Raw genomic sequence first — 18,100 nt, forward strand, 5'->3', positions numbered from 1 at the left:
TTTTTTTCTCATAATTAAGAAGACCAAAATTGAAAATCTTAAAACCAACAGACCGGATACCGACTGACTAAATTAGTTATTTGAACCTCTTAATCGTTCTGCAATTAGCGATGCAACAGACTATTGGAATTAGTAATGTAAAGCTCTAAATCGTGCGAATGAAACAAAAAACCAAAATTTAAAATCGAAAGAGAGGACTCTCCAAATGCTTGTTGAGTTATAAAGGAGAAGGTAATCTTACAGTCCTTCTTCAGAGAATGAAGTCGAATGCAAGTTTGTTGTCAATATCTGCCTCTTCTTGTTCCATCAGTAGAAAGTGAGCGAATTACATCTCTGGTCGTGGCAATGGTCTTGTTTAAGAGAAGCAAGACCTCAACAGCAAGAATGTTAATCAATCAATTAGATACGCAGATTCAAAATGTAAAAGTTTTTTTCCCCTCATATCTTAAAAGTCGAATCCAATCAGAAAACAAAAAAAACTTTAAATTTCGAGAGTCAGGACAAACTTCACCTCGTCTGGTTGTCGTTGCTGTTCGCGATGGATAGGATTGAGTCTTTAGAATATGGAGAACCAAACTCATCTGGTCGGACTGTCTTCATCGGTTTGATACCATCTCCCCCTTCAATTGACACGCGATTGGAAAAAAAAAAGAAGAAAAAATTTCTGGAAAACGACGGCGTTTTCAATGACGCGGAAGGGAGTGAAAAAAATAAATCAAAAAGAAAAATTCCAAAAAATCAGCCAATGGAATTATAACGTTTTTCTTGAGAAGCTCTAGGTTAATGTCACCTCAGCAGAAATCACTAAAGTGACTTCTCTTTTAAAGTATAGGAGTATGTTTCACAAATAATATATAGGGGATATTTGAGTTTTGAGATAACCATCTAAATCGTATTTCACAGTTACTAAATATATAGCTCCAAAATAATTCTTCTTGTAGATAAATAGTGGCGGAGCCATAGTGTTTTCGTACAGGGGTCGGTCATAAACCTATATATATATATAATCATTTATAAATGGCTAAAATAATATTACAAAAATTATTTTTCTATAGCTTAAAATATTTTTGTTATGATTTAATTTTAAATCTTTAAATATTTTTTAACCAAAAAAATGAGAGAATCATTTAAAAACTAGTCACCGATATAATTTTGTAATACTATTTTCATAATTTTATTTCTACAAAATTTTCACAGTTATTTCATAAAAATTTAAATTAAAACTCACCAAAATCGTTAAAAAGTAGATAATTTACAAAAGCTTGTGAATACATTAGTAGCTTTCATGTTTTATCAAATTCTAAATAAAATCCAAAGCAAAATATACAAAATTAAATTAATGTAAAAGAAAATAACTTGAACATACATGATGTTTTATATTTTCTACCTCACAAAAAGCAGGGATGAAACAGTTGGCTAAGGAAGAGTTTTTGCCTATTTCAAAATCTGATTTTTATGTTTTGCTAAAAGTAACTAATAATTATATAACATTTTAAAATTGTAATTAGTACTTGCCTAATTAATTTAAGCTTTTCTTTTCATTGTTTTCATTTTTGTGGGGTAAAACTATAAAATTTGGTGGGGTCATTATATTTTTTCTTTAAAAAAAAAACTTGTATTTTATAAATAAGGTGGGGTCAGCTGACCCCCCTCCAACCTCTATGGCTCCGCCCCTGGCAATGTGCCAATGGAAACATTTTGTTGGGGTCATTTAGATTCAATTTAAGTACTAATTTATTGTAGACTTTCAAGAAACTCTTGCTATGTGGCATGTTTATCCTTGAGAGTAGTTGACGGCGTAACGCCAGCCCCTCTCGTCGGGGCTAGGTCTTAGTTTTTTGAGTTGAGAAATCGAAACTCGAATATCGAGAGAGATAGGAAACAGCTCAATTTTTTAAACGTCGAGAGAGAGACTCTCAACACCAAAAAGGACGGTTGTTTCTGTAATTAGGTTTCTTTACGTACTCTACAAGCAACAACAACAACAACAAAAAGTACAGAAAATATAACAAAAGTCGTTTCTCTTACATCAAAACAAAGTGGTTTGACGACCGACTCTTCTCGGTAACCCAAAATTCTGATAAGACCGTATCTCACCATTAACCGTAGCCGTCACGATCACCATCCCCCAAGCCGTAGGCCGTATAGTTTGAGGACCGTGTCCTCCACTATCGAACCACGACCACGAAGACAACCTCGACGACGTGTTTATAGACGGAGACTCCCCAAACCTCGACGACTGCTGCTCCGAACCGTTCATGCTCGACCCAAACGACTCGCTGCTTCCTACCTCACCTCCTCCAACCTCTTCCTCCGGTTGTTGCTGCGGAGTGATTCTCTTGGGGATGGGTGGTAATCCCGGTTTCTTGTGCCGGTTTGGTGCAGCAGTGGTGGCCGAGGTTTCTTCTCTTGTTGGTGAGCTTACGGCGGACGAAGGCTGGCTCGAAGTGGATATGCGCTTTGAGTGGCGTTTGGAGTGCATTTGGACCGGTGGTGGCTCGCCTCTGACGTGACCGTGCCATGGGACAGCTGCTGAGACGTTTTTGCATTCGAAATGTTCGTGTGATTGTGTCGTGTTTGAAGATCTTCTGCCTGTTTCGGAGGATGTTCGGTGACTGTCTCGTTTCCACATGTAAACTTGAGAGTCTTCGCTCGCGCAGATTATGTATTTACCGTCTTGGCTATACGAAGCTGAGATTTGGCTGCTTGTATTTCTAAAGCCTGTAAACAAAACCGTCAACTTTTGTTTATATTCTTTCGGAGAGAACGGCTAGAACATATGTCTAAAGTATTATTAAGTTACAATTTTATTGGTGATAAGTGGATTGGTCTATTCATCTTATATTATTATTGTGTAATGAGAATTTTACCTTTAAATTTGTGAATAACTTCTGAACCATCTAGGATTCTAATCCGCGAGTCAGCGGACGTGACAAGAACTTCTGATGGATTCACCGGAGAAAACTACAATATACGAAAAGTGTACTTGCATTACACGGTGTTTGTTTAGGCAAGTCTTAACGGTTCTCTTTTAAAGATACTTACCTGAAAACTGGTGATCTTATTTTTTGATTGTTTTTTCTTATGAGCCTGAAGATCAATCTGATTAGTTTGATTCAGCTTACAGTCTGTTCTACACAATAAACACAACACGTAGCAGTTAAAACACAGTATTCAACTGAGAAATGATGTTTGGATTCAGACAGAGTTTAAGGAGAACCTTCTGTATCGTAAGCACGGCAGATTCCTTTATTTGATCCGATGAATGCGCCCTTCAAAATCAAGATTCAATCATTGAAAGAGCCGTGATGGATTGTGTATAGAAGACTGGTGCAAGAAACAGAGCTGATACCTGACCGTCTGGAGTGTAGCAAGCAGCAGTTACCATTTCATGAAGATCACTCCAATCAACAACCTGCCGATTCTGTATACTCCATATCCTTATCTTAGCATCAAGCGACCCGCTTATGAAATAGTTTTCATCCACTGGGTTAAACTGAATGCATGTCACTGTTGAATCAAATGGACTATGGTCAAAGGAGGAAATTAGAATGTGAAAAAGACAAATAAACTAACGAGGAGTTGGGCTAGTGGCTAAAATTCTTATATTATCCAGTAGGTGTCTTTTGATCAAAAAAAAAAATATATAGTAGGTATCTAAGGAGTTATATGTTCAAATCTCATTAGGAATGTCTAATATCTAAAAGATAATGAATTTAAAATGGTTTTGCACTCACCCTAGGGAATCAGCCCAAAACCTCTAATTGTTTAAAGAAAAAAGACAAATAAAAAGAATGTATCTCACCATAGTCATTGTGAGCAAACAATTTGAGACATGTTCTGGTTTCTAGATCCCATAACCTGACTGTTTTGTCCATAGAAGACGACAAAAGAAGCTGAGATTTGGACCATGAAAGATCCAAAATATCAGCTAAGTGACCTTTCAAAGAGCAAACAGGCTTCTCCGAAAACGAAAAGACCGTTTCAGGAACATGAACATAATCAGGAATCTGATTGCTGTTCTTCCTCCCTGACGAGCCTTTCCCTTTCTTCTTCTTCTCAACTACAGCCATCTCATTCCCAGCAGAGTCGCAAAGCGATGGATGTATCGGCGTGAGACTCCCTTCGTTCATAGACATCAACTCACATTCTTGCACCTCCCACACATGAATGACTTGATCATGTCCCCCACTCGCAAGATAATGAGCATCCGGACTAAACTTAATAGTCCAAATCGAGCCCTCGTGAGCTTGAATCTCTTGACACATATGCAACGCGCTTAGCTCCTTGTAAGACTTCCCCGTTGGTCTCACTTTCACCCACTCATTAGCTTTCCCATGTTTATTATCTTTCCCCTTTCTAGGACTATCGCTATCGGTTACATCTTTATCTACACCTCTTAAACTCATCGAGTGAGCCACACCTTTTATGTTCTTCAGCAACGCGGCTCCTCTCCTCTTACTCAACCTCACGCTCTTCGATAAATACGAGTTGAACTTCCTTAGATCCACAAAGGGCTCGTAGTTGATCCTGTTCACGTTCTCTCTACGCATAAGCTCCTTCACCACGGGGGAGTACCCGACGCATTTCTCAAACTCCTCCAACGTCAGCTGCTTCCCTGTCTGTAAATCGCTCAGCCTATTCCACATCCCGTCTTCGTCGTACTCGTTGACTATAAACTCCTTACCCGTGTCGAGATTCTTGATCAGGAAAAACGCACCGAGTCTCGCTTTCGACGACGACGTTACCGATGTCAACGCAGGGGATGATTGTCTGATCGGTGTCTGGTGCTGCTGGCAGATTCTCGTCCGAGAACTAACTCCCATCGTCGAGTACGTTCTCGTCAAACGATGCTTAGAGACTTTACCGAGAACCTCCTCTTTTCTCCGCTTCTCGATCAAGAACCTCTCGATGTCCGACTCCGATCTCGACCGTGCGAACAGAGCGTTGTCGTGATCCTCCTCAACCTCACCGTTCTTCTTGGTGTTGTGGTTATTATTATCGAGAATGGCGGCGTTGGAGACGACGCGGCGGATGGAAACGGCGTTGACCATGTCCTTGTTGCTGGCGAGGCCCATCCCGTGGAGGAGACGGCGGCGGCGCTCCGAGATCGATCCCGGAGCTGCCATCCAGATATCGTAATCGGGAGACATCATGGTCGTTGACGTGCGGAACTTTCTTGAGGCGGAGGTCATGGAGGAGACGGCGGAGGAGAAGGAGTGGCGGCAGTCGTCGAAATCCTCTTCCTCCTCCTCGTCGGAGGAGGAACCTGCCATGTCGAATGTGAGGGCGGAGGAGAGACGGTCGTGCGTTTCGAAGAACCTGTCGTCGTCGTCCTCGAAATCTCCTAATCCCGCCCAGTCCATCGTCATCGTCCTCTTCCGATGCATCTTGTTTCCACCGTTCTCCATCTTCTTCTCCTCTAATGATTCGCAATGTCGAGAAAACTAATTTAAATTGCATATAGAACAGAACAGAACAGAGATATTAAAAAAAACAAACAGAACATAGTTTCAAAAGATTTGGACTTTGTCGGAGATGATGATGAATCGATGGATGATTATGGAAGGATGGGCAAATCGGGTATTATGGGGAAAGTGTCAAGACGTGTTTTTCTTTGCAAGACATCGCCTCACGTTCATTTTTTAAACTTAAAAAATTAATTTTTTTTTTTCATGATTTTTGATTTCAGACACGATTCAACCAATGATCGTGGAAGCATGTTTTGTGCTCATCTTTGGAAAGTATTTACGTTTTGGTTCGGGTTTAATATGAACACATCGTATGATCCACTTTACGTGTTAAACAAAAAGAATAAAGAAAATTAGTATATTCTATAACTAATGTTAGCCTTTATGTTTTTATCAAAATTTTCTAAAATTTTAAACAACTTTCTAAAGTTTTATTACTATACTTTTGCTTGCATCTTGGGACTTGGGATTTAGGCTGCACTGGACAAGAAGGCAACTGCACTGAATCTAGTCTTGACCATCATGCCCAGAGCCGGCCCTTGGGCCAAGCCCATCAAGCACTGGCTTCCGGCCGACAAATTTATAAAAATATTTCGGCCACATTTTTGTAAGTGTCTTTGTGGTATGGTGGCTTAGTGTTAACATTTAAATGTGGCTGGTCTCGGGTTCGATCCGCTGAAGCCACAATAAGTTTTTTTTTTACTTTACATAAAGTTAAATTAAGTAAACGAAAAGAAAATTCTCATTAAATGTTTTTGTTTAACACTTTTTATTTAGTTATTTAAAAACAATCAGTTGAAAATTTTTTTTTGACCAAGTCTTTTCTTTTTACTCGCTTCTAGCCACCAAAAAGTCAGGACCGGCTCTGATCATGCCAACACGTTTTATTAGGGGAACTGCTTGATCTTCACATGAATCACATATATACCATTACAATATGTGGAAGAACATCTTTTAATTAGTTTTGGGGTTAATAAAATATGTATATGCTTAATAGAAACGATTACAGTATTACGAGTACTTTTGACCATAATGAGACGTGTTTGAGATTTGTATTCTTTTTCAGAAATATGTTGACCGTGTTAAGAAGAGATTTTAAACTATTCTTTATAATCAACATAATCAAAATGTGGTTTTATTAGTATAAATCAGTTAAAGAAAAACCATATGGTTGAGACTTGAGAGAGAACATTTGAAGGAGCTTGGATATGAGCACACAGTCCAATTGGTCTATCAAAAGAATAATGTGCATCACCGGGGGACCAGAAGCATTGATGCGAGGATTGTTTATTTCCCAGTATGACTGATGAAGGTGCAATGAATGTTTGAGCAAGCAAGATTTTTGAGATACTAGTGGGAGTATAATGTTTTGTTTTGATTGGAGACATGAGTTTACCACTAGTATGTTATGTGTACTGTTCATAAACATTTAAAACAAACTTCTCTAATCACACTTTGAGATTAAGGTTTTATTGTTCACAAGAATAAAAACGTTAAGACACTACACAATCAATACAGCTCTCTATATACTTCTCCATATATGTTTCGTGTCTAACAACATTTCGTCACAGCATTAGCGTTGAGAAGTATTGCTCAAATTCTTGATCAATGGTAGGTTTCTTTGTGCCATCCTGAGTTGAATCTGCACACATGAAACCAAGTTATTGAATTCCCGGTTTAGGGATCGGTATGGACAAATCAAAGAATCGGTTTGTACCTTGGTCAACAGTCCATCTCCCAGAAGACAGAACATACTTAGCAGCATTACTACACCCATTAGCTTCGTCTTCTTCTTCCTCATCATCAAGGTAGAGAATGTTTTCAATGTCTTTGTCTGAAAAGTCCTCTAGGTTTTGGGTCCCATAGATGAAATCAAGATGGGTTTCAAACGAGATCATCTTGTCTTCACCGCACGATCCAGATGATTCCTCTTTCATCTCAATCTCATTTTCACATTCCATAGAAGTTGAGTTCACACATGACACTGAACCCTCTGAATCTAGCTCTGATCTGCCATTAGTATTGTCTGAAAAGGCCGCCTTGTCAAAACAAGCATGTTTGGACAAAGGTAATAATGATAACTCCGATCGATCTGTTTGAAACTTCCTCTTCTTGCTTACCTCATCAACTGCTTCCATTTTCAATACATTTTTACTACTGATCATGTGATGGAAACTGCAAGAATTAAACCAAACAACAGATTTTCACTATAAACATAAACGTATAGTGGATCTTAATCCTCAAATAGTGAATCAAGTTTATTGATCTTGAACTTGATTATAAAGGTTTATAAGAAAGCAATAATTATATATTACATTTATTAAAATAAGCTAAAATAAAACACTACTCTCAAGTCTCAACTATCCTCTGGAGGTGTGATTGGTCAACCATTGATATGAACACATAAGTTACAAATCAATCATCTTATGCATCTATGTATCTTTAAGAAGTGGAAAGAGCTATCAGAAGAGGACGAAATTTAATTTCTAAACTAAACACTAACCATTGTGAGATTATAATTATACACGGAGATCTAGTATTTGAAAGTCCTATACATGAGACTCACAAATCCAAGTAGCAAAATAGTAAGAGAAAGAGATTCAGAAACTAAAACCTGCTAAGCTCAGACAATGGCTTCTTGTTATCAACTTCCTCTTCAGGCTAGATCGCTGAGAGAGAGAGAGTTCAAAGATAATTTTAAATGATGAAACTCTTTCCCCTTTCGGAGGGTCGTTAATATCTGGAACTGGAAACTTTTAAAATACTAAATAAATCATAAATAGTTCCACACTTGACTTGGGAGCGTGTACCCTACGAACTTATATAAACCGTCGATCTCTATCCGTTGTTCGATTTGTCGCGTGTGGTAACTACACTGAGAGAAGAATTCATGCGCTGGAGAGGCGACCCATCTCCTTTCACGGGACCTTTTTTTACTCCATAACGATTTTATGGGCTTTGGATGAGGTCTAAATATTTAAACTACTTTTGTACATTTGTATAAATATTTCTCATTTTAATACCAAGATAATTGTTTATATTATTTTCATGAAAACATATTTTAGAATGTAATTATTATTTTTTTTTATTTCTAAAAATACAACTTGCTTCTTTTTTTTTTGCTTTCTTTGTCCAACCATCACTACTTGTTTTCTTCTGTAACATTGAAAACCTTATTTTGTAGAAGTATTATTTTTGGATAATATCATTATTTTTGGAAAATGTGGTAATGTCTTTGAAATGTTTAGCTCGTAGTCTCGTACCATGATGACAAAATAGTATTTTAGCTTTTACTCGTCTGGTCTGCTACGCTGCCTATCACAGTGTTTCTAGATCACGTGCCTGCCATGTGTCCACGAGGGCCATCATATGGCGCTGTCTGCTGCTATTTTTGGCTTTCATCATTGCAACTCGTAAGAAGAAAAGCTGAAACCAGACCTTCCTTCGTTGACTGTTTTCAGCTCCAGCTTCTGAAACGGACTGGCCATAAAAGACCAAACGTAGCAGCACGATTAAACAACAAGAACAGCAAACTATAGTTTAGTTTGTGTCATGAGGGAAGATCTTGGACTAACCTGCTGTTAGGATCATAGTAGAAACCGCTTATGGATCCGTCGCTGCAGGAGAAGCATACGTAGTAAAATCCAGCTATTGTTAGTCCACAATCTGTGCCAACGTTTACAAAGTATTGCTCTTTCCATCTCTGCATCACCATATATAAACCTCAGAGAAATGGATGATCAGAATCTATATGAAACTAAGAGTCTTTACCATAAATATGTAAGGGTAATTGCTAAGATCCAGCTGCCTTCCACCGTCAGATTCAACTTGTCCCTGCAATATTAGTTCAGAACGCGGCTCAGGAGATGTTACTGACTAAACAAGCAAGTTAGTAGAGCAATACCTGAAGAGGTGCAAAAGATGGGAACTTTGACCAATGTCTCATATCATCTTCCCTCCTGTGACAAACATGTATTCACAATAAGAAATGATTAGCTCCAAATCTTCAAAAAAAAAAAAAAAAAAAAAAAAAAGCTTCAAATCTTCAAGCATAAAAGGGGTTGTGGAACATACGTGGCTTCCCATTTTCCAGTGTAAAAAGTATAGTTCTTTCCATCAACGATTTCCCCTTCCCAGAACGTTATGACCTAGCATGCATGATAAACAGTAAAGAACCGTTTCCCGTAATTGCATTACAAGGGGAAGAAACAAGTCAGAGTGTAAGGTGATTACAGGAGTGTCTGCCATGGGGACGTTTAGAGCTTCCATAGTGCCACAAAGATAGCCATGTTCAAGGTCAACTCCCTGTATCTGGACGTTAACTCTCCAAGCTTCCTCCTTCTGTTGATTAGAGACGTTTTGCGTACCAGAAAATGCCTGCAGCATAAAAACATGTAAGTATGCCACAACTCAAAAGCCCTCATCTTAACGCTCACTATGAATAAACAATCTATTGGAGCTAGTGATTGTTCTACAAAACATATGGTTAGTATAAATGACCTTGTATTCAGCATACATGCCAACATAAATAAAGATACCAAGCCAGTTAACGCAGACAAGGCTAACAAGGAAGTCATTTGCCCAATGAACAATGTTTGTGTCGGAACAATAAGACATGAGATCTTTTATGCCTTGTGTCTTTCCCAAACAGATAAACATCAAATTAGAAACCCTCCTTCTTGTCTTGAAATTACACTAACCATCTTAGCTAACTTTAATGAAAACGAGTTGCAATTCCTATTAGTACCACATTTGGTCTGACAATATTTGTGTCTGAACAAAAAGACACGACATCTTTTATGCTTTTTGGATTTCATAAGTAGCCAAACATCAGTGAAAAATCAGCACTCTCCTTCTTGTCTTGCAATAAAGCTGCTCCCACAAAATAAACATCTTAGCTAACTTTAATTGCAATTAGTACCACATTCCCGGGAGCCATTTCACTTCTACTAATAAGAAACACCATATGACTTTTCAAGAACATAGTTTCTTTACTTGTAACTACTTATCCTCAGACTCTCTGCTTAATGATTGTGCATACATTACACACAGATGCACAAGATTGCTACCAACCCATAACAATCCTACAAAGAAAGTTATAATTTTTAAAACATAAGTTGAACCGTTTTTTACCTGGCCGGCGGCAAGAAGTGAGCTAGGCGGAAGTGGTGATCGATTCCCAGGATCACTTCCTAAAAATGGTAACAATCCAATTAACTGAGAGACAGAATCTCAATGTTGCAATCAATCGGGAAACCCTAAATTCAAAACTGGGAAGAAGAAGAAGAAGAAGAAGAGAGAAACCTGAAACCTGAGCAGGCGCGTTGCTCTCCACAACTCTCACCGGCATTTCCTTCCCCCTGTCGTCGTCGTCGTCGTCGTCTGATCGCCTCCGTCGCGTCCCGATGTAATTGAGATCCAACACAACGAAATGGGCTCGAGCCCATTAAACACAAATCATATCCGGTTAAACCGGTTAATCTTGCGAACCTATTAATTAGGGGTGATACTCTATAAACCGAATTGTAAAGCGATCCCTTAAATGGGCTCGAGCCCAATAGACAATGCTCGAATCCAATAAACACGCATCATATCCGGTTAGGTTTTCGAATAAAGTAATTAGACCGGTAAATCTTGCGAACCGATTAATTAGGGATGACATTCTCTAAACCGAATGGTAAACCCACTCTTTCCCAAAACCCTCCTCGCTTTCGCCTACTCTGCTCCGTCTCTAGTTTCTCTGAACTTTGTTGCTATCCTCTGCTTTGGAACCTGAGTTTCGATCCTCGCATCCTCTGATTGGGTGGGTTTTGTTTGAAATTTGATTTCTTTTACTCCTAGTGTTAAAAATCGAATCTTTGCAGCTGACTTCTCGAATCGTCGTCTCTCCTTGTCAAGCAGCTTCTTCCACAGCTCTAAACCAGGTTGGTCTACTTCTCAATTTTCCGTTTTAAGTGTCATTGGTTAGCTATTGACATTGACATTCTGCTTGAGTTGAGCTCCTCCTCTGCTTTTGAACGAAGCTGAATACAATATTCATTATGCTGTTTGGATTGGATGCTGATATTGCCGTTGTTTTCTAGATGTTGCTTTTGAAACAGAGCTCAGCTGCTGTTCTTGTCTCTGGGAATCCAACTCCTGTCCTCCTCCACTCTTCTCCCTTCACTCCCAGAGTAGGGTGTATTCCAGTGAGCAAAACGTACTCCTCCCAGAGTTTCTCCATGGCAAATCGTCTTACTTCTTCATCTGAGAAGCTCATTCCTGTGTTGTCCTGTAGCTCTCACGAGGCTTCTCCTATAAGGTGCCTATGTCCCTTGTAACACATCGTAACAGTTGTTCTCAAGGGTGGGGAAGGAACTATTTTTTTCTAATTTTATTTTTAATTTCTCTTTGAAAGTGAGAATAAAGAAGATAAACATGTCCATGGCGTCTCTGAGATAATTGTGGGAGTATTGGGAGGTGGACAACTGGGTCGTATGCTATGCCAAGCTGCTTCTCAGATGGCTATCAAGGTTATGATTCTAGATCCGTCAAGGAACTGTTCAGCAAGTTCATTGTCCTACTGCCACATGGTTGATAGCTTTGACGACAAAGCTACAGTTGAAGCATTTGCTAAAAGGTCATTTTTTTCTGTTTCTTGAATGTGTTCTATTCCCATTGTTAGTTACAAGATTGAAGTTGTTTTTTGTTTGTTTATTGTCTTAGTTAGATGTGGAGTCTTGACGGTTGAAATTGAACATGTGGACGTGGAAACGTTAGAGAAGCTTGAGAAACAAGGAGTTGATTGCCAACCAAAAGCCTCTACCATCAGGATAATACAGGTTTCTTAACTTCTCAAATCTTTTCAATTAATTGAAGTTTGTCAAGCATTGTGATTTATATGAGTGGGTTTGATGTTCAGGATAAGTACATGCAAAAAGTTCATTTCTCTCAGCATGGCATCCCACTTCCAGAGTTTATGGAGGTTAGCCCCCCTTTGTTCATCCTTTGTATCATGAAGAGTTTATCAAACAGTTTAACCACTAAGCCTTGACATGACAGATAGGCGATATTGAAGAAGCGGAAAGAGCAGGTGAACTTTTCGGCTACCCTCTTATGATCAAGAGCAAGCGTTTAGCTTATGATGGACGCGGCAATGCAGTTGCTAATAGCCAAGATGGGCTTTCTTCTGCTGTAACGGGTAATGCTCCCTACAGATTTTAGTAGAAACTCAACTAGTTTAGTCTGGTACAATGTCATAATTGATTTTTTTTCTTTTTATCCAGCTCTTGGAGGTTTTGGTCGTGGTTTGTACGTCGAGAAATGGGCACCCTTTGTCAAGGTAAAATGACGATTACAAATTTATTTTGTCTCTGAAGTTTATAATCATTTACATATAAAACTTTTAGGAGTTGGCTGTTATTGTGGCTAGAGGCAAAGATGGTTCCATGCTTTGTTATCCAGTTGTTGAAACTGTTCACAGGTAACTCAAAAACACTCGACTATATGAAACTGTTCTTTACTTCTCTACTGACACACTTTGAAATGCACACTAGGGATAACATATGCCATATAGTTAAAGCACCAGCAGATGTGCCTTGGAAGATCAACAAACTTGCCACTGATGTTGCCCAAAAGGCTGTTGGTTCTTTAGAAGGCGCTGGTGTTTTTGCAGTCGAGCTGTTCTTGACAGAGGATGGTCAGGTATTCTCTCATACATTTTTAGCTTCTCTTCTACCTCTGTTCTTATAATTTGTTTAACTTATCAGAGTTTTTAGTCCTTTCCAGATCCTGCTAAACGAAGTTGCACCTAGACCACACAACAGTGGCCATCAAACGATCGAGGCATGTTATACTTCACAGTTTGAACAACATTTGCGGGCTGTGGTTGGTCTTCCACTTGGTGATCCGTCTATGAGAACTCCTGCCTCCATTATGTACAACATTCTGGGCGAAGATGATGTAATGGATGTTTCTTCTTTACTTTATTTGTTTGAACTGTCTTGTCCTTATCAGTTTAATTTGTTTTTAATATTTATGTTTCAGGGAGAAGCTGGTTTCAGATTAGCTCATCGGCTTATTGCGAGAGCTCTGAGTGTTCCAGGTGCATCTGTGCATTGGTATGACAAGCCAGGTTAGATTCATGTTCTCTTACAGTTCTCTCGTGATGTGTTGTCAGTTTTTTTAACTGACAAAGCTTCTATATGAAAAATTATTGTTGTCAGAAATGAGAAAACAGCGGAAGATGGGACACATCACTCTCGTTGGGCAGTCTATGGGTGTTCTGGAAAGAAGGTTGCACTGTATATTAAGTGAACAAAGCCATCAAGTACATGGTCAGTTTACGTATAGCATAGTTTGGTATCTTAGTCCGTTGGCTTTTTCTTGATCACTTATAACGTCATGATGTATCTGATTGAAGTTTTGTTGCATGTTGTTTTACACATTGCAGAGACACCTCGTGTTGGTATCATCATGGGTTCAGACTCGGATCTTCCTGTTATGAAGGATGCTGCAAAAATTCTTGACATGTTTGGTGTTACATATGAGGTAAAAAGAAATTGAACTTGGCATTAATCAATTGCTTTAGCCTCTCGAGTGGTACCATATATGAGAAATGAGTCATCATTGGTTTGGTTAACAGGTGAAGATAGTTTCAGCTCATCGCACCCCAGAGATGATGTTTTCATATGCAACCTCAGCGCATAGTCGAGGCGTCCAAGTGATAATTGCAGGTGCTGGTGGTGCTGCTCACTTACCAGGTATGTCTTAAAACATGAACTCAATCTTGTCCCTACAAAAATACTAAATTGTCTGAAAGAAGTGTGCCTTTTCTAGGTATGGTGGCTTCACTCACTCCTTTGCCTGTGATTGGTGTCCCTGTACGTGCTACTCGTTTGGATGGAGTTGATTCACTTCTCTCCATCGTTCAGGTACGGACACATTGCTTCATGTTTCAGTTAAGCTATTAATTGCTTGCAGTTTTCAAATCTTTTTCTTTTTTGGTTACCAAAGATGCCTAGGGGTGTTCCTGTGGCGACAGTTGCAATAAACAACTCCACCAACGCAGCCTTGCTTGCTATCAGGATGCTGGGGATCTCTGATACTGATCTCGTCTCAAGGTTCTTTTTATTTTCTATCCTTTGTTACATAAGAGTCAGATTGAACAAGAATTAAATAAGCTTGTGGGTTTCCTTTGATTTTTCAGGATGCGTCAGTACCAGGAAGACATGAGAGAAGAGAACATGGTTAAAGGAGAGAAACTTGAGCGACAAGGTTGGAAATCTTATTTAAACCAGTAAATCAGATCTTGTTGAGGGATCAGAGAGTTAGCATCGGTTCTTGAGTTGTTGTTCTTGTTGTTGTCATTGGTGGTTCCCTATTGAACCGGTTGAGCCGTCATAGGCCACATTCAACTGTAGATTCGATATTTTTATTACTAACACAAGTGACTTTAGCAATAAAAAACATCCATAACATTATTGGTTTTTAAAATAAAAGAGGTTTGGGTTCTAAAAGCTTGAAGTATGAGTAAGTAAAATGACAAATGCAATAAGTTGACAGAAGCTACGGTTTACTTCTTACAAACTCTTTTTGATCTCAGAGAAATGGCAACACCAGAGGTTGGAAACCATGTCGAAGAGCAGCTTCCCAAGCTCTGTGAGGGTTAACCATTGGAACATCAAGACCACACTCGTGTTCCTCCCATCCTTCAAGTGCATGCACTATCCCACCAACTCTCCACGCGCTCATCACTCTCCTCCCCAGCCAATTCTACATTTATACAAATATGTGTTATCTTTTAAAGAGTTATAGGTTGGTTGCATAGTCTTCTAAACTGTCAATCTTTTTTATTAAAATTAAACCGAGTGTTCATGGCTCTCTAAATCTCAACCGATTCAGTCCTGATGATTTAGTTGTAATATAGTTTTACTAGAGTTACAAGAATGTATATACCTCACAAGAATCTATGTTTTGGGCAGAGTCAGGGATGATCATAGCCGGAGTGGTATGGTAAAAGCAGTCTTTTCGAAGTTCAGTAGGAGGAAACTGAGAGAAAGGAAGAAAGTGAGTTCCTTGTTCTGCCATCTTCTGCTCTTCATTGCTTAGCCCATCTCCCACCAACCATATCTACATCATATATATATATATATATATATATTACATAGTTTATATGAAATAATGCTTATTAGCGTTTAAAATGCTAGTTGTTATGTATTAATGCCATTTGAAATTCACACAAACCATTGGGGAGTGATTGGTTGTGAGGATCAAATTTTCCATACAATGCCCGCCAAGGAATTCGGCTAGCATGCAATGCTCTTCCTCATGTAAAACCATCACCTAATATTTTTAAGGAATGATTAAAGTCAAATGTAGAAAACATTATGAATATATTGTGTGACCCCAAAGCAAAATGCTAAATTGATTTGGACTTAAAGTATGCCATGTGACATTGCTTACATGTAAAAAATAAGCTATCAAAGGACTTGATTATATAGATAATGGCATAACGTTTAGATAACACTTCTTTGACTTTATAGATACATGTTGCATGTTTTTTTTGGTAAATACATGTTGCATGTTCAAGTTACAATATCGTATTATTCGTTCGATCATATTCTTAAACGCAATGTAATGTAACATTACGTAACCATTTATAACTATTGAAAACTAGAGAAAAATCATATAAATTTATATATGTAAATAGTTACCTTGATGCCATTTTGGCAAAGAGACCTGACAATGGCACGAGCAACTTTTGTGATTTGGCCTCGAAATAGAACTTCTTTAATGCCAACATGAATACTATGAATCACAACCTGAGCTGCAAGACTGCTTCCGTCTACTATCCTTATCTTTAGCTTAGGATGCTTTCTTACATACAATTCTCCATATCCATTTAATTCTTCTCCCTAATCATATTATAGTATTAATTAGGGTTGATGAATTATGTCTAGAGTTTATCTATCGTTAGAAATGCAAAACATAAAAATAACCAATTGATGCGTTAATTGCATGCCTGGTTCAGTATCCCCAAACTCATCACTCTCACACCCTTCTTCTCCGCTTCAAGGATAGCCGTCTCAATCATTTTGTTGATAGATTCTTTCTGCTTCTGCGACTTGTACTGTTGTTGACAAACAAAATTAATTACAAACATGGAATTATTTAATATTTTGTAGAGATTAGAGAAAGAAGAGTAGAGGCAATTACATGAGACGAGAACTTGGGAAGGAGGTGGGAGTGAAGAGTGAGATCACGGAAGCGGTTTCTCTCGAAGGCAAAGCTTCTAAAAGAGAGGAAAGTTAGTATGAATGAGAGCATCAGAGTGAACGGTCTCATGAGTAATAAGTAACACCGAGAAGATAAGGGGTGCGAGGAGAGGGAAGCAAAGCCAAGTCGGAGATGGTAAATAGAGTCGAGTGATGTTAGATGTGTGAGATAAATTGCGTCCGGCTTCTCCTCTTCTTGCTCCAACGATGCTTCATACAATGAGTCACTGCACTTGTCGTTGGTTCCATAGATGTAGTCGTACATTGGCATGAATAGAGAATAGTTCGTCCTGAATTGTGTGTGGTGGAGCGAGTGAAATCTGCAATCATAATATATGCTTCGTTTCAATATTTATTTCAATATGTATTCCTAATAGTGGATAACATATGTTTTGTGTTTAGTAACCAAAATTTCCAATGTTTTAATCCTAACTAGGATAAGACCCGCGCCTTGCGCGGAATTAAGTTATTATTTTTATTATGTTTTGGAGAATGAAACAATAGTTTGGCTTCATTTGGATTAGGGGTGTTCAATCCAGATATCGGGTTGGTTTCGATTCGGTTCGGTTTTTTTCGGTATTTTGGTTAGTAAAATATAACTACTATTCTAAATCCATTTTTACTTTGACTTTAGTCTTTCACATACTTTTGAAAGATTTCAACTGGACAACTAAATTGATCAGCCAATCTTGTTGCTTTAAATCATTAGTATATATATATATATTATTTAGTTTGAATATTTATTAAATAAAAATTCATATGCGTTATATTTTATGATCATTTGTAACTTATTATAACAAAAAAAATAATCTATTGATCACAAAATTTTCAGAGTGAGAATCTTCAAATTTCTAATAATATATAGACGTTTTGAAAAATTCAAAATATAACATATAAGAAAAAATATAAATGTTTTTATTATATATTTAATGTGATTTTTTAATATCTTTTAATAATATAAAATTAAAAAAAGAACTAAGATACCAAAATTGTTATCAAATATTTATTATTCATAATAATTAATTTTCATATATACGTTAATCATATTAGGTAATTTCGTAGCTTCTAATTAAGGAAAGTGCAAAAACAATATTTGGTAGATTATTTATCAATTTGAATATTCGATAGTTAGTTAATAAAAAATATAATGTAAATTAAGATGGACCAACCTATTTTTTTAAGAATAGTATATTTTATATAGTCATTTATTAAATGAGAATTTATAATCATACACTTCTATGATCATTCATATCGTTTTATAACTGAATATTTAAATCATCGATAACAAAATTTTCAATGTGAAATCTTTAATAAGTTTATAATTTATAAATGTTTTTGAAAATTCATTGAAAGTTTTAATATTAAAATATTTAT

At 37.7% G+C, this 18,100-nt stretch overlaps 5 protein-coding genes across 7 annotated transcripts in view; 1 reads left to right on the forward strand and 4 right to left on the reverse strand.

Moving 5' to 3' along the window:
* Positions 1-2,006: 2,006 nt before the first annotated feature.
* Positions 2,007-5,452, reverse strand: LOC106340262 (WD repeat-containing protein 44). Its single transcript, XM_013779144.1, has 6 exons — positions 3,806-5,452; positions 3,353-3,510; positions 3,221-3,272; positions 3,046-3,128; positions 2,871-2,964; positions 2,007-2,721 (listed from the first exon to the last, which is right to left on the reverse strand). The coding sequence occupies exons 1-6, from the start codon at positions 5,409-5,411 to the stop codon at positions 2,030-2,032; spliced, it is 2,685 nt and encodes an 894-aa protein (XP_013634598.1). The 5' UTR covers positions 5,412-5,452; the 3' UTR covers positions 2,007-2,029.
* Positions 5,453-6,912: 1,460 nt separating this feature from the next.
* LOC106340133 lies at positions 6,913-8,265 on the reverse strand. 2 transcript variants are annotated; one of them, XM_013778994.1, is made up of 3 exons: positions 8,086-8,265; positions 7,189-7,646; positions 6,913-7,113 (listed from the first exon to the last, which is right to left on the reverse strand). In XM_013778994.1, exons 2-3 carry the CDS (start codon positions 7,634-7,636, stop codon positions 7,037-7,039), a joined length of 525 nt encoding a protein of 174 aa, XP_013634448.1. In that variant the 5' UTR covers positions 7,637-7,646; positions 8,086-8,265; the 3' UTR covers positions 6,913-7,036. The 2 variants fall into 2 exon arrangements, with proteins under 2 accessions (XP_013634448.1, XP_013634449.1); XM_013778995.1 differs by lacking the exon at positions 8,086-8,265 and adding an exon at positions 7,975-8,064.
* Positions 8,266-8,867: 602 nt separating this feature from the next.
* On the reverse strand, positions 8,868-10,938 carry LOC106340047 (glucose-induced degradation protein 4 homolog). Its single transcript, XM_013778917.1, has 8 exons — positions 10,776-10,938; positions 10,605-10,663; positions 9,705-9,848; positions 9,546-9,619; positions 9,376-9,430; positions 9,243-9,305; positions 9,047-9,174; positions 8,868-8,951 (listed from the first exon to the last, which is right to left on the reverse strand). The coding sequence occupies exons 1-8, from the start codon at positions 10,819-10,821 to the stop codon at positions 8,873-8,875; spliced, it is 648 nt and encodes a 215-aa protein (XP_013634371.1). The 5' UTR covers positions 10,822-10,938; the 3' UTR covers positions 8,868-8,872.
* Positions 10,939-11,154: 216 nt separating this feature from the next.
* Positions 11,155-14,932, forward strand: LOC106342429 (phosphoribosylaminoimidazole carboxylase, chloroplastic). Of its 2 annotated transcripts, none has more exons than XM_013781355.1 (18): positions 11,155-11,274; positions 11,336-11,395; positions 11,555-11,772; positions 11,869-12,090; positions 12,181-12,292; positions 12,373-12,435; positions 12,513-12,651; positions 12,737-12,792; positions 12,860-12,933; positions 13,007-13,154; positions 13,239-13,412; positions 13,497-13,584; positions 13,676-13,786; positions 13,903-14,000; positions 14,095-14,212; positions 14,289-14,383; positions 14,466-14,572; positions 14,659-14,932. In XM_013781355.1, the coding sequence occupies exons 3-18, from the start codon at positions 11,555-11,557 to the stop codon at positions 14,750-14,752; spliced, it is 1,917 nt and encodes a 638-aa protein (XP_013636809.1). In that variant the 5' UTR covers positions 11,155-11,274; positions 11,336-11,395; the 3' UTR covers positions 14,753-14,932. The 2 variants fall into 2 exon arrangements, with proteins under 2 accessions (XP_013636809.1, XP_013636810.1); XM_013781356.1 differs by having other exon boundaries at positions 11,373-11,395; positions 14,659-14,928.
* LOC106342430 (protein CER1-like 2) overlaps positions 14,862-18,100 on the reverse strand; it is a 6,301-nt gene continuing 3,062 nt past the window's right edge. The window contains exons 4-9 of the mRNA XM_013781358.1: positions 16,668-17,046; positions 16,474-16,581; positions 16,166-16,366; positions 15,696-15,794; positions 15,408-15,581; positions 14,862-15,224 (exon numbers count right to left, since the gene is read on the reverse strand). Coding sequence (XP_013636812.1) covers positions 15,051-15,224; positions 15,408-15,581; positions 15,696-15,794; positions 16,166-16,366; positions 16,474-16,581; positions 16,668-17,046 — 1,135 coding nt within the window. The 3' untranslated portion in view covers positions 14,862-15,050. The remainder of the gene's footprint in view (positions 15,225-15,407; positions 15,582-15,695; positions 15,795-16,165; positions 16,367-16,473; positions 16,582-16,667; positions 17,047-18,100) is intronic.

The sequence above is a fragment of the Brassica oleracea genome, chromosome C4 (genome assembly GCF_000695525.1).
Source record: "Brassica oleracea var. oleracea cultivar TO1000 chromosome C4, BOL, whole genome shotgun sequence".
NCBI classification, from domain to species: domain Eukaryota; kingdom Viridiplantae; phylum Streptophyta; class Magnoliopsida; order Brassicales; family Brassicaceae; genus Brassica; species Brassica oleracea.